The 15,565-nt window shown below is 43.1% G+C and overlaps 1 protein-coding gene across 1 annotated transcript; it reads right to left on the bottom strand.

Annotated features, from left to right (window-relative positions):
- Positions 1–4,655: 4,655 nt before the first annotated feature.
- On the bottom strand, positions 4,656–14,797 carry LOC147361351 (uncharacterized). Its single transcript, XM_086330769.1, has 4 exons — positions 14,774–14,797; positions 11,847–11,949; positions 10,125–10,147; positions 4,656–4,907 (listed from the first exon to the last, which is right to left on the bottom strand). The coding sequence occupies exons 1-4, from the start codon at positions 14,795–14,797 to the stop codon at positions 4,731–4,733; spliced, it is 327 nt and encodes a 108-aa protein (XP_086186895.1). The 3' UTR covers positions 4,656–4,730.
- Positions 14,798–15,565: the final 768 nt, after the last annotated feature.

Here is a 15,565-nt window from a genome sequence, read left to right as displayed (position 1 = left end):
TGAACCCGAGACTGTTATGTCTCCTGCATTGGCAGGTGGGTTCTTTACCACTAGCGCCACCTGGGAAGCCCAGGATAAGGCATATTCACAGTGAAATAGCTCTATTGTTCTGTCTTGTAGAATCCCAGAAGTCCAGAAGCCTTCCTTCATTTTGTCCATTGTTTCCTTTAGCCCAAGCCGGCAGTGTTTCTCCTGGTATAATCCCGTCTCTGTTCCTGGCCTCTTCTGAGCTGGCTGCCGGACAGTCTCTTTAGGGTGTAATTGTCCTGTGGCTGGTGTGGAGACACCAGCATTTTCAGCAGTGTGGATAGACTGAGGATCTACCATATCTTTAGTTTCTGGTTCCGTTTTGCCGTTTTTGCTTAACAATTTTTTTTTTTTTCCCTGTATCTCTCTCTTCTCACATTTCACTATAAGCAGTAAAGAGAAACCAGGTCATATTTTTTTCCTTCCACATGGATATCCAGTGGCCCAGAACCGTTTATTGAAAAGATAAATCTTTTTGTACTGAGTTGCCTCTTTGCACTGAGTTGCCTCTGCTATTGTTATTAATCAGGGGACCATGTGTATGTGGGTCTCTTTCTGACATCTCTGTTATATTCTATAGGTCAGTCTGTCTATTCTTATATCCTTACCACCTTGACTCTCTAACAGGGTTAATATAAGTAGAATAAGATCCCAGTTTTGTTCTTCTAAATTACTTCTTTTACTTTTAACTCTTTTCATTTCCACAAGAGGAACCGGTGAATTATGTAAAAACGGGCTTGAATTTCATTTTGATTGTACTGAATCTGCAAGTCTTTTAAAAATATCTCTTATTCAGTGTTGAAGTCTTGCACATATTTCAGATTTAGTTCTAGAAATTTGATGTTCTTTGATGCTACGGTAAAATATATCTTTTCACATTTTTCATTTTTGTAGGTTGTTTCTGTTCGATGTATAATTCCAAGTTGGCAGTTATTTTCTTTGAGCAAGTAACTGGATTTAAATTAAAAATGTTATTCCATTATCTCCTAGATGCTATCATTTATTTTTGAAAAGCCAGCATCCGTCCTCTTGTTGCTCTTGAAGGTGATGTGTCATATTTTATTTGACTGATTTTTAAAGGTTTCTCTTTGTTTTTCATGGTTTTACTAGATTAGTCTCCAAAGATGTCCCTATAATGAATCAGCCTCCTAGTATTTTTATCCTTCCCTTTGGAAAACAAAAACCAAACTGATCCTTGTAACTCACTTTCGACCCATAGGGCTCATCTGCTTTGACGCTGTGATTTCCGAGGCTCAGGCCTAAGTCTTGCTGCTTGTCTGGCCTCTTGGGACACTCACTCTTTGGATACACACTTTGAGAACCTGACTGTTAAGATGTGAAATTACTCTGGGACCATCATGCTTTAAGAGAATCAAGCCACATGGAGAGGCACTAGAGGATCAGTTCTGGGAGAGAGAAAAGGGGTGCAGGAGCTGGAGACGGAGAGGAAGAGAAAGAAAGACGAGTGAGATGCCTGATGGAAGAGTGACTGGGCTTTTAGGAGGTCTGACCCAGGAGAGCTCTCAGATGACTGCAGCCCTGCGCTGTTTAATGGCTGTTGTGCAAGAGACCCTAAGCAAGAGCTGTGTAGCTGATGTTGGTCAATCGACAAAAAGAGCTATGAGATCTGAGAATAAATTAAGACATCAAGTTATGGGACGGTAGTTACATGGTAAGAGACAAATGGAACTGAAAATGATATCTAGAAGTAGGTATGATTGAAATAAAACCTTAATGCATGTGGCATCACCTTTGGGACGAGGAGGAAGGAGGGTCCTGGAAGAGTCTCAAAGGAACTGTTAAAGCAACTGGAAGGACGGGGAAGAGACTATAATTACCCGAGGCTGGAGGAAAGGCAACATGTGTTACGTACTGGCAGAAAATACAGAGTGACTGATGCCTGGTGTGCCATGGAAAATAGGATATGTACCCGATGAAATAGTGTACCTGCATAAGGAGAGTTCCAGAAAGAATGTCAATAGTGCTAGTTGGCTATTTTTAGCCATGTATGATAAAATATTATATAAGAGCAGGAAAGAAGCTACAGAGGAACTTTTTCACTTTCTAGCAGAAATTAGAGAAAATATAAAGGATCCAGGGCTTACTAAGTGTAAAAATAAAACTGGGTCTTATTTCCAGCCTCGACATATGGAAAAGGCTCTCGATATCAGACCTGATCTCAGGATAAAGATTATCTCAAGGGTGCAGCTACAAGGCACATTGTTAAGATTTCAGAATGATGTAGGGGTGCACTCCATTAGAATTAGACAAAAATTTTCTCAGAATCTCAAGGGTGTTATTCTTCAGCTTCCTGACTTTCAACACAGGCAGACTGGGGCCTGGAACAAAAAAAGATTTCTGAGTGGAGTTTTGTCTAGTGGAGTGAATCCCACTCCTGTTCACAGGAAGCCCAAACCTTTAAGAGAATTGTGCTGACAAAATGTCATAAACTCGGACCACAATGGGTGGAAGTAGTTCAAATTGAAAAGACCCTCTGGGTCCCTAATCTTCTATAAGCAGGAAGCAGGCTGAGACTGCTACATACCTGCAAACATGGATCATTTCTTGTGGAAAAAGAAAGTTTGCAATAATAACCAAGAGGGAGGAGACAACATCCCAGAGGGTGAACCAAACAGCTCTAATCAGGGAGCTGGCAACATATGCCCGAGTGCATTTCAGAATCGCATAGGATTAGTGGCTGCTCCGTGACTCTTGTTCTTTTATGTGCCCCAAGCTGACCTTCTGACCCCCCTTTTGAGTGGCAGTGTCTGTCAGATGCAGTACTCTGGTGTGACCACAGTTATCGTGCTCTGGTGTGTTGAGCATGTGGGGTTAATGATTTGTATTTGTAGGTCCTCAGATTGAGAGGAGCTATACTCAGGGGTCGCACCTGAGGGCCCCAGGTGGCCTCAGTGGTAAAGAGCCCGCCTGCCAATGCAGTAGATGTAAGACACGCAGGTTCAGTGCCTGGGTTGGGAAGATCGCCTGGAGCAGGATGTGACAGCGCCCCCTAGTGTTGTTGCCTGGAGAAGCTGGACAGAGGAGCCTGGCGGGCTGCAGTCCATGGGTTTGAAACGACTTAGCACACACAAACCTTATTGACATGGGGCCTTATTTAAATACTTTATGCTTGGCTTCTTGTCATGGGAAGTGTAGGAACTAGCAGATATTTTGGGAGGAGTGTGGCTTACTTTCTCATACTTTTCTTTTGTCCAAGTTCTTGTTTTGGCTGTTCGCAGATGCTTTTGATGCCTATGAAGAGATGTTTTTGCATTTTACTCATTTTATATTTGTTCTTAGAAGGCAGGTCAGTCTGATACAAGCTACTCTATCGTAGTCCAAGACGTCTGAGTCTCTCATGAGGATGCTTTTTGAGAACATGGTATATTATATTATGTTATATATATATTATATTATATTATATGTGATATATGTTCTATATAATATATAACATAAGTTATATATATATTATTTATGTATAAATGAGTTATATAATTGTGAGAAATCTTCTAACAAAATGAGGGTAACATTGGTCAAATCTTTTGATGAAAACCTACACTGTTTTCTAAATGTGAAGTATTCATCCATGAAAAGTGGATAAATCTGGATTTTCAGGTAATAAATTGCTTCTTTCCAGACTCCACAGAGTTCACTGATGCCCTAGGAAAAAAAACTGTATTTAAATATCAGGAACAAACACTTAACTCAGTGACAGACGGGAGGTTTATGCCATCCTTAACACTTTACAGTTCAGTTTTTTTTTTTTTTTTTTGACGACTAGGTGGTGCCCGTTCAAATATAATCAACTCTAGTATTAACAGAATGAGAACAATGTATTGTTTAATACAGTTTATTTGTCTAAGGAGGAGAGTCATATGCATTCTAGCTTACAAAGCATGTTAATTTCAAAATTGAATTCTTGGTATTTGGATGTGACCAGCGTAAAATAGCAAAGTACGCCAGCACTAACCCCCTCCTGCCTCCCTCTTTTTAGAAGAAGAAGACTTCATTTCCTTTACTCATCATGTATCATCCTGTTACTTGTTCCAAACAAACTAGTCAGCAACCGTAGTACTTCCATGGCTTCCCAGGTGGCGCTAATGGTAAAGACCTGCCTGCCGATGAGGAAGACATAAGAGATCCAGGCTTGATCCCTGGGTCGGAAAGATCCCTTGGAGAAAGACATGGCAACCCACTCCAGTATTCTTGCTTGGAGAATCCTATGGACAGAGGAGCCCCATGGGGCTGCAATGCATGGGGTCACAAAGAGTCAAACACGACTGAGGTGACTGAGCATGTATTCCATAGCATGGAATCCATAGTTGAACTACAGGCAGGGGAATAATGAAATATTTAACGACATGGGTACCAATCAGTCAGGACAGCTGCCTGATCAATCAGGAAAGGGATCAGACATGAACAAGACACGGCTGTTCTGACAGAGCAGCCCAACACCAAGTTGGGTTATGGCCGCCATGTTTTTTTGAAAGAGAAAAAGTAAGAAAATGAGAAGCTAAAACAATTCTCCTACCAGGTCATATTGCAGTATTATAGGGTGAACTACATTTTTCTTTGTCTTAAAAAGTTTTATTCTGTTGCCAGATATTTAAAACAGAGACTGCCATAAGTTGAAGGGCTTTCTTAGTACCATTTATTTCCTTTCAAGTTACAAAAGAATTTAGAAAGAAAAACTTTTCATCTTATCACACTCCTGCTTTTTTCTTGAAGGAAGTCTCCAGGGTAATGAAGTAGTGGGTGACTTCTGAGGAAGAGGAATGTGAACAAGGAGATAATTTGGTGTTTTCCTTTATCACTGAAATTGAAACAAAGTATGTGGTTGTATTAATGAAAAGAAAGCATCTTAGGCCAAAAAGAAAAAAAAAAAAAAGGAACTATACTCAAGATGTAGAAAAATATTTTCCATTTAATGAGATAATTTGCTCGAGGAAAATTTGAAATATTGAAAGGAAGAAAGATAAGTTAAATTATATTTTGTGTGGTGGGAGGGAGTAGAAATGGGGTAATTTGTCATAGAATCAGGATTTTGTGGCTCGGAGGAAAATTAAATGCCATCGCATCCTCTTCTCTCCTATTTTACATAAAGAAATGGGGATCCAGAGCGCTTAAGTGCCTTGCTCAGGTCTAGCAAGTTATTTACAAAGAAAAAGAGAAAAGTAGGGGGAAAAAACCTAGTTCCTGAAACAAATAACTTTTTTTTTCTTCTTTTTTTTTTAGGATTGCAGGTACCAGGGTAATGGATTAATTCTAAATTAAAAACAAACAAACGAAAGAACTTGGGACAATCGCATCCTTCTTCCCTGAGGCCTTCCTGCTGCTGTTGCAGCTGCCCAGATCCGTTCTTTGAAAATCCTATCCTCGGTCTAAACCCCCTGCCCCTCACTAAAGCTCTCAGCGCTCTGTCAAGTGAGAGCTGTTTCCCGCTAAACATGTTGTTGTTTAGTCACTAAGTCGTGTCCAATTCTTTATGACCCCGAGGACTGTAGCCCACCAGGCTCCTCTGTCCATGGGATTTTCCAGGCGAGAATCCTGAGTAGGTTGCCATTTCCTCCTCCAGGGGATCTTCCTGATCCAGGGACTGAACCAGCATCTCCTGCATCGGTACGCAGATTCTTTACCATGGAGACATCCGGGAAGCCAGTTAAATATATAGAGGATGCTAACTGGAATTTTGGAGGTGACTTTTATCCCTCTCTATTTCGAGGAACTGGTATATTTGTTTGCTTTTCTTTGAACATTTTTAATTGTGGTAAAATACACATTTATTCCTTTAACCATTTTTAAGTGTATGGCTCAGCAGTATTCAGTACATTCACAATGCTGTGAGGCCGTCACCACCATCCGCCTCCAGAACTCTCCGCGTCCTGCGTAACTGAAGCTTGGTCTCCATTAAACAGCAGCTCTCCAGCCCCTGGGAACCACCACTCTACTCTCTGGCCCTGTGGATGTAACCACTCTAGCTGCCTCATACAAGCGGCGTGTCTTTTTGTGACTAGCTTGTTTCACTTAGCCTCACGTTCTCAAGGTTCATCCACACTCTAGCGTGTGCCAGAATGTCTTTCCTTTTTAAAGTGCGTTAGTCACTCGGTTGTATCCGGCTGTTTGCTACCCCATGGACTGAAGCCCACCAGGCTCCTCTGTCTGTGGGATTCTCCAGGCAAGAATACTGGAGCTGCTTTTTAAAGCTGAGTAATAGTCCATCTTGCGTGTACACCGCATTTTCTTTGTTTATCTATTTGATGGATACATGGGGTTTTTTTCCACTTCTTCCCTTGTTAATGACCCATTTTGGAAATGCAGGTGCAGTTCCAAAGTGCACATTCAAGGGAAGATGGGAAACATTAATGGTTCATATGTTCTTCATGTTACAGAGGCACAGACCTCATATTAATTTACAGACATAATGCACTAAGGTACTTTTTTCTGCATGCTTACTTAGTTGTGGGAGGAGAAAAGTGGCTCACAGCTGGTCTGGCCCTTGATGTTTGAGACCATAGATACTTTTTTTTTTTTTTTTGGTTGCACCATGTGGCTTGAGGGATTTTAGTTCCCTGACCAAGGATTGAACCTGAGCCGTGGCAATAAAAGTGCCGGGCCCTAACCCTTCGACCACCAAAGAAATCTCATAGGTATTTCTTAATGTGATAGAATTCATGACAGATGGAGATGGAAGGCATCTTAAAGCAGCTGGGATGGAGTTTGAGCATTTGGGCTTCACCATCAGGAACACCCAGGCTCAGGTTTCTAGAACCTTATTAGCCCTGTAGACAGGACTGTAGTTCTCAAGTCAGAATCTTGTAGACTTCCCTGAACACGTATCAGCTTTTATCCTAAACTCTTCCTTCACTAGGGCTTCAAGTCATCCCCAGGTGTAAAGAGAAGGCGTTTGCCATCTCATTCTCTCCTCTGACTTCATCTCTTACACTATTACACAGGTGTCATTAATTTTTTAACATTTTATATTCTTTTGGGGGTATAGCCCATTAACAAACAATGCTACGGTAGTTTCAGGTGAACAGCAAAGGGACTCAGCTATACATATGTATCCATTTTCCCCCCGAACTCCTCCCCCATCCAGAACGCCAGGTAACATGGCGAGAATTCCATGTGCTATACAGCAGGGTCCTTGTTGGTTACCCCTTTTAAATGTAGCAGTGTGTACATGTCCATCCCAGACTCCCTAACTGTCCCTTCCCCTCACTGGCGACCATAAGTTCATTATCTAAGTCTGTGAGTCTGTTTTGTAAGTAGGTTCATCTGAATCATTTCTGTTTAGATTCCACATATAAAGGATGTCATATGTTTCTCCTTCTTTGTCTGATTGACTTCACTCAGTATGACACTATCATGTTGCTGCAAATGGCATTATATGGCATTATTTCATCGTTTTTAGTGACTGAGCAATATCCCATTGTATATATGTACCACATTTCTCTATCCATCCCTCGGTCGATGGACATTTAGGTCACTTCCATGTCTTGGCTATTGTAAACAATGCCGCAGTGAACAGTGGTGTGCATGCCTTATTTTGGATCATGTTTTTCTCCAGCTATATGCCCATGAGTGGGATTGCAGGGTCATATGGTAGCTCTGTTTTTTTTTATTTTTAAGGAACCTTCATCATATTCTCCATAGTGACTCTACTAATTTGCATTCCCACCAACAGTGTAGGAGGGTTCCCTTCTCTCCGCACCCTTTCCAGCATTTACTGTTTGTGGATTTTTGGTGATAACCATTCTGGCTGGTGTGAGGTGGTATCTCATTGTAGTTTTGATTTGCATTTCTCTAATAATTAGTGATGTGGAACATCTTTTCATGCACCATTTTATTCCCTTTTTGTCAATTAAAAAACAATCCCTGAATGCATATAAATTAATGAAGATGGATTCTTGGGTGTCTGCTTTGCGCCCGTGTATCTGGTTCTCATCTTTAGTCCAGCAGGTAGGTTTGGAAGGTCTTTCGAGCTGTTGCTGAGGATTGCCCAGTATTTGGGAAGTATTCAAGAAACTACTATTGAACTGAACTGACTCCTGTAGGGGAAGGAAATCACTAAGGGTGGGTTGGTTTGTTTGTTGCAGGTGGGTGGTGATCAGATCTGGGGGAAGAGAATTGTTTTAGGAGAAGAGAACTGTGGCAGGAACACCAAATGGGAAGCTGAGGCAGCCATCAGGGTGATCTGGGCTTGAGCAGGAAGGGGACCATTGGGGTGAAGTAATGGGGCTGAAGGTGGAAAACAATGGGGACGGGAGAACTGGGAGAGGACTTAAGACTGTGTGTGCTGCGACTCAAAAGAGTAGTTCCTGGAAACACCCTTTCCTCCTGGACAGAAGTTGTGTAGGGTATTGATATTCCTGTGTCCCATCCTTAACGGCCCCCTGCCCACCCCAGAGCCTCCCAGCATCTCTTTCCCTTGGCTCCATTCATTGACGTGGAAGAGGACAGACTACGTGATGACTCTGATGAGGTTTGCCTTGGAAGAGTTGGGTGGATAGTGATGAGATGACCATTATTCGATCCATGTGACGTAGAGGTCAAGTGATCTGCCCAAGATCAGTGAACAGACTGATGGCCACATTATGATTGTGCTAAAAGCTCCAAGCCAGAATAGCTTTTACTTCATTACCCGCATGGCCTCTTCCCATTTCATAAAAATGTCTACACCCAGAACATGCTCAAACAACTTTCAAAAATGTCATTAAAATTAAGAAGATACTTAAAAGGACGCATGAGAAGCCACATTCAACAAGTACAGAAATAAATTAGAGATGAGAAAATATTAAAACACCTGACCTGCGTGGGTATCTGCATAATATTTAAAATTATCTCATCCATTTAGTTCTGGTGTTTGGTGTCCTAATCTGAAATATGAAAAATGTTCTCATGGAGAGGCAGGCAAACTGAAGGAGGATATCTTAATATACAGTGAAATATAAATTAAAAAGCTCTCTAAAGCTATTAGTAAAAGTAGTGAAACGCGTTAGCAGGTGCATGGGTTCAACTTTGGATGAATGTTCTTTGAAATCGGATTCATCACCAAAATTAATCTGAGAGGTGTCAAATCTGTGCTGGGTTAAAGAGGTGACGCATGGGAAGATTTCATTGAAGTTCCAAATTGTAAAAGGATCAGAATTAATAATCCTCTGTCATGAGAAACCTGATCACTTAGGAGTTTAAGAAGCTTATGCCTTGTTAAGAGAGTGGAAAAGAAATCTGAAATATTGCTGCTGAAAGTAGTAGTCTGGTCACCAGTTGGACTGATGTGGTTTGATAAATAACTTCAAATCAACCACAGGGAGCCGCAAAGATGCGTGTCTGGAACTATCCCATGAGTTAGAGTTTATGTCTTTCAACAGGCTGGTCAATTCATGCTCTTAGAATGGGGTAAGTACAGAACTTTCCTCCTTCATATTTTTTTTTTAATTGAAGTATAGTTGATTTACAATCCTGTGTTAGTTTCAGGTGTATAGCGCAGTGATTCAGTTATGTATATTCATTTTCAAATTCTTTTCCATTATAGTTTTATTACAAAGCATTGAGTATAGTTCCCTGTGCTATACAGTAGGTCCTTGGTGGTCATCTATTTTATATATAATAGTGCAAATATGTAAATCCCAAGCTCCTAACTTATCCCTCCCTCCCCTTTCTCCTTTGGTAACAATAAATTTGTTTTCTATGTCTGTGGGTCAGATTCTGTTGTGTCAATAAGTTCATTTGTATCTTTTTTTGTTTTTTTTTGGATTCCACATATAAGCAATTCCATATGATATTTGTCTTCCTCTGTCTGGCCTATTTATGTAGTATAATCATCTCTAGGTCCATGTTGCTGTGAATGGCATTGCTTCATTCTTTTTTATGACTGAGTAATACTCTGGTGTATAATATACATGTACCACATCTTCTTCATTCACTCCTCTGCTGATGAACATTTAGGTTGCCTCCGTGTCTTGGTTTTTTTGTGACTCGTGCTGCTATGGAGATAGGGGTGCATGTGTCTTTTTGAATTACAGTTTTCTCTGCATTGGTAGAGCCATTATAGAGAACAGTGTGGAGATTCCTTAAGAAACTAAAAGTAAAGTTACCATGCGGTCCCGCAGTTCCATTCCTGGGGGAATTTGAATAACTATATTCAAAAAGATGCATGCTCCCCAGCGTTCGTCTCCTTCCTTGTATTTCATTCAGAGCTTCTGCAGGTCATGCCCTTTGGAAGCACCACGCTTCCTTCACCGTCCACTTCTATCAGTATCGTGTCTCCTCATTCATACGGACTCACGTCATGAAAACAAGCATAAAGAGAATGGGGAGCGGGGAACTGGGGATGCTGCAACACTCCACATATTTATCTGACTTCAAATGCCTCAAGGAACACTTTTTCTTAGTCAGAAAAACATACCCCTTGACTATTTCACAGGCAGTTTTCCATGTTCCAAATGGCGAGTCCGAGTTTACGTATTAACTAATACGTGTGCATCTCTGCAGCATGATCTCAAGGTTAGGCACGTGGTTGCCTGGCGGCTCAGCGGTAAAGAATCTGCCTGCCAACACAGGAGACACAGGTTCGATTCCCGGGTTGAGAAGATCCCCTGGAAAAAGAAATGGCAACCCGCTCCAGTATTTTTGCCTGGGCAATCCCATGGACAGAGGAGCCTGGTAGACTGCGGTCCCTGGAGGGTCACACAAAGAGTATGACATGACTTAGCAACTAAACAACAGATGCCTGGCACCCTGCTTGATTAGGCATGGGAACCAAAGGGAAGGGATGTGGCTGATGAGTCTTATGCGCTGGGCTTACGATGCTTTTCTCTAAGAACAAAGCGAGGGCTGGTGTTTGAGCCTGCTGCCGGCTTTGCCTCTTAGTTGAAGCAGGGGGCTGCCTGAGGTTTAGCAGCCCTGGGATCGGCATGGTCCCCGAAACTGGACCTCTGAAGAATCGAACAGCTGTAGGAGGACTCAGCCACCTCAAGTTCTCTACTGAGCCTCCAGTGCATCCCCTGTCCATGCCTGTGACTCTGGGGAAAGTTCAGCTGCGGGACCAGAGTATATTTTAGAGTCACTTGGTGGTGTACACATCTTTGTTTTATCCCTCATCCAAAAAAATAATGGCTTTCGGAGGCCATCCTTTGGAAAATGGCCTCTAAGTAGGTTGGAAGAGAAAAAAAGAATCTTACATTCTTTATGCTTCTGAGTACCTAATAGGTATCTGATCTAATATATTTCCGAAATAGAATTCTTAATGCCCCCTCCACTGAACCTGTTAACTGTTCCCATCTCAATAATGGAACCATCATCTCCTTAGTTACTGAGGCCCCGAATCTGGATGTTACCCTTCATTTTAATGAGCTCAGTCTCCCTTGCATGCTGGAATCTGTGGTTATTCTCACCTTACAGCTTTGTACCTTCCACGGGCCTTGCTCAATCAGTGCCCAGGGCATGGAATCTTCCCCTACCTGGAAGCTGGGTGCCAAGCTGTCACTTGGCTCCAGATTATTCTTTCTCTTCTGGGTCTTCCCCTCGTTCTGGGTCTGGGATGAAATTTCTTGTATCACTTAAGCCTGTGCTTCAGAAGGCTCCTGGCCAGTTCCATCAGTGTATCTGGCCCCTCCCTCTGTGGAAAGTGGACAGAGTCTTTGCCTGGGACCCACTGGCCAAGACTGGCACCCACTTCAGATGAGTTTTTTAAAAAGTAAATTACATTTTCTGGTTTTTTGGTCATACCCTGGGGCGTGTGAGTTCTTAGTTCCCCAGCCAGGGATTGAACCTGCACCCCCTGCATTGGAAGTGCAGAGTCTTAACCACTGGACCACCTGGGAAGCCCCCAGATGCAGCTTTATTGCGTTGCTTCTCTTTTCTGCGAGTGCTGTTCCAACCAGTGTCTTGCAAGTTGAGTTCTTCTTGGAGACTTGGAACCTGTAGGAGAGGCGGTGGGCTGTGGTCTGTGGGCACCTACTGCTGATGGTTGGCATCTCTAAACTCTGCTGTTCTCCATGTGGTGGGAATCCTCACTGGGGCTTGGTAAGCAGATCTTCCTGTGCCACACACCACTGTTGACTCCGTCGGCATATGTTTCTCTAAGAGCTTGGTGTGGTTGGCGCTCCTTCCTTATTCAACCACCACCTCCTCCAGGAAGCTTTCCACCTCCTCCAGGAAGCCTTCCACCTCCTCCAGGAAGCCTTCCACCTCCTCCAGGAAGCCTTCCACCACCACCCTATTTTAAGTTATCTAATTGAAAGTATTCACACAGTCACTGTTGGTACATAGTATTGTTTGCGTGTCTGCCTCTTTCTCGAAAAAAGGTAAGCTTCTTGAGAGCAGGGGTCTTATTCTTAATCACTGTCACAGTCTCAGTGCCTAGACTAGAGCCTAGCTCAGAGTCAATACCCATCACAGTGTGTACTGAAGGAGGAAGTGGACAACTTCTAATTATACCTAGGTGAACCTGCAGTTCTCTACTCCTCTGCCCCCACCCCCTCAGACCCCCAGGATCTTTCTCCCTTGACCCCATCAATATCACTCTGTTTACAATTTAATCATTTTATATTCACCTTATTTGGGCTATTGGATATATATTCTCATAGAGTGCAGGGTATATTAGTCTGAACTTCACCTGTAACATACATGCAAGATAACCTGCATGCACAGGAAAACTTTGTAAACTGCAAGATACTGTGCAAATGCTGGCTTTTCTCATTGGCTTAATTCCTGAGTCCATTCTAAAGGAGATCAGCCCTGGGTGTTCTTTGGAAGGAATGATGCTAAAGCTGAAACGCCAGTACTTTGGCCACCTCATGCGAAGAGTTGACTCATTGGAAAAGACTCTGATGCTGGGAGGGATTGGGGGCAGGAGGAGAAGGGGACGACAGAGGATGAGATGGCTGGATGGCATCACTGACTCGATGGACGTGAGTCTGAGTGAACTCTGGGAGTTGGTGAAGGACAGGGAGGCCTGGTGTGCTGCGATTCATGGGGTGGCAAAGAGTCGGACACGACTGAGTGACTGAACTGAACTGAACTGAAGACTTCACAGGGACTCCTCGGCACCTTCATGGAGGGATCAGAGCCTTCCACCTTTCTTCACCCTGAGCAACCTGACTTTTATTTCTTCTTTGCTCTGCTGCTAAAACGTCTGAAAATCACTGGTTTCATCAAACCCTTAGCCTATGAATTAATCTCCTTCACAACATCTCTTACGGTAGGTTGTCCAGCCTTTTCTTGAATACAACCAGCAACAGGGACCTCATTACTTGAGAAGGTGGCTCTTTTAGGACAATTCTATTTTAGTTCTCTTCTATGTTAGGACTGTCTGTTTTGTTGCTATTTCATAATTCTTTAGGTCAAGAGAGAAGAAAGACTAGCTAACTGATTCCACAGTTGGGTCCTCATTAATTAAAGCTTTTCTCTGTAAACATTTTGTATGCACAGATAGTCATTCTAGGCATTGGTGACTCACGCCTATAGAATAGAGATGAGTAGACTCATTCTGAGTAGAGATGAGGGTAGGCATTCTACTCCCCACCCCACTTTCGTTTTTACATCTTAGTAATGAGGTAAAACCATGAAGTGAATCTGGGTTGCAGCAAGCAATTCAGCAGAGAGTACAGTCATTCCTCTTTACCCAGGGTTTGTCACTTTCTCTGCTTTCATTTACCCACCAGCAACTGCAGGCCACAAGTATTAAGTGGGAAATTCCAGGAGGAAACGGTTTATAAGTTTTAAGTTGCTGTCGTAAGCAGCATGATGGCACCTCCTGCCATCCTACTTCATCCCACCTTGCCCGTGAACCACCGCTTTGTCCTGCCTGGTAGTCACTTAGTGACCATCTGGATTGTCAGACTGAAGGTCTGTGCTATCCTGGGGCTTGTGTTCAAGATACCCTTATTTTATTTAATAATGCCCCCAAGGTATTAATACAAGAGTAGTGATGCTGGTAACTCAGATATTCTTTTAATTTATGTGCCTAATTTACACATTAAACTTTATCACAGGTATGTATTTGTAGGAAAAAACATGGCATAGCTAGAGTTCAGCGCTATCTGTGGCTTCAGGCATCCACTGGGGTCTCGGAACATATGACCTGTGGGTAGGGGAGAACTGGCTCATAAGATGTGGGACTGAGAAATAGAGAAAGAAAGGAACAGACGTGGATTTCTGAGGGCCTGTTCTCTGCTGCTGCTGCTGCATCGCTTCAGTCGTGTCCGACTCTGTGCGACCCCATAGAAGGCACCCCACCAGGCTCCCCTGTCCCTGGGATTCTCCAGGCAAGAACACTGGAGTGGGTTGCCATTTCCTTCTCCAATGCATGAATGTGAAAAGCGAAAGTGAAGTCACTCAGTCGTGTCCGACTCCTAGTGACCCCATGGACTGCAGCCCATCAGGCTTCTCTGTCCATGAGATTTTCCAGGCAAGAGTACTAGAGTGGGTTGCCATTGCCTTCTCCTGCTAAACCGCCATATATTTTTTTATATGCAATACTTTAAAAAAACCAATCTTAGATGCAATTATCTTGAAGCCCAGATACATTTAAAGATATGGTATAAAATTCACAGCTAGTAAGATTCCAAGTTTGTCTGATTCTGAAATTTGAGTTCTTTCCTCTGCTCCAGAAGTTGAGTTCTGGGCCTTTAGGGACTCTGGCCGCTACCAGCATTGTCGTCAATATTGTTATAAAAACACACATTGTTTTGCAGTCACTAATGTCTACTTAATAATTTTTTTCTGGCCTCAGTTTGCTTACCTGCAAAATGGGGATAATAATCATAGCTTTATCACAGGGTTGTTATGAGGAAAAAAATCAGTGACAGGTTATATACTTGGTGTTTGCCTGGTCCATAGTTAATTAGCATGGGCTATACGGCTACTTTTGATTCTTCTTATCATTCCATGAGGCTTCCCTGGTGGCTCAGACAGTGAAGGGTCTGTTTGCAATGCAGGAGACCTGGGTTCGATCCCTGGGTTGGGAAGATCCTCTGGAGAAGGAAATGGCAGCCCACTCTAGTATTCATGCCTGGAAAATCCCATGGATGGAGGAGCCTGGTGGGCTGCAGTCCATGGGGTCACAAACAGTCGGACATGACTTCACTTTCACTTTCATTATTCCATGCCAGGTCCTTCCCTGAGTCAGTTAGGGAGCACAAGGGCATTCACACATGCTTAGCTGAATGAGGAACGCAGGAAAAAAATGTGTGTGTTAGAACATTTAACGCCTTCTTTGCCTCGGAGCCTGACTGATGAATCAGATCATGAAGCCAGGGCCTCGGTGCGGGCGTGGAGGGAGGGGGCCGTGAAGGTGGTGGAGGGGAACAGTCTAGTTGCTTCCAGGCTGAGAAGGACATGGGTGGTGCATACAGCTTGCATTCGGCTCTCCAGACGCCTGGATGTAGGTGGGGGGCAGCTCACTTGATAGGCACCCAGACCCGCTCAAAAGCATCACCGCAACACGGGTTCTATCCCTGCTCTATTCGTGACCTCCTGATATGGGAAAGAAACGTGTTAAACCAAATAGGATTAAGCTGCAAAGCCTGGCTGG

This window comes from Bos grunniens, chromosome 12 (genome assembly GCF_055505025.1).
Source record: "Bos grunniens cultivar Pamir isolate PY7600 chromosome 12, Bosgru_T2T1.0, whole genome shotgun sequence".
NCBI classification, from domain to species: Eukaryota; Metazoa; Chordata; class Mammalia; order Artiodactyla; family Bovidae; genus Bos; species Bos grunniens.
The sequence above is the reverse complement of the archived record's forward strand: the minus strand, read 5'-3'. Positions and strand labels throughout refer to the sequence as shown.

Excerpts from the sequence above, each read along its gene's own strand:
- LOC147361351 (XM_086330769.1), bottom strand. The coding sequence starts at position 14,797 with ATGATTATTATCCCCATTTTGCAG. Across the intron at positions 11,950-14,773 it reads TTATTATCCCCATTTTGCAG|GTTCCAAGTCTCCAAGAAGA; the intron begins GTAAGCAAACTG and ends CCTCTCCTACAG. Across the intron at positions 10,148-11,846 it reads TGCATCTGGGGGCTTCCCAG|GAATGGAACTGCGGGACCGC; the intron begins GTGGTCCAGTGG and ends AAATTCCCCCAG.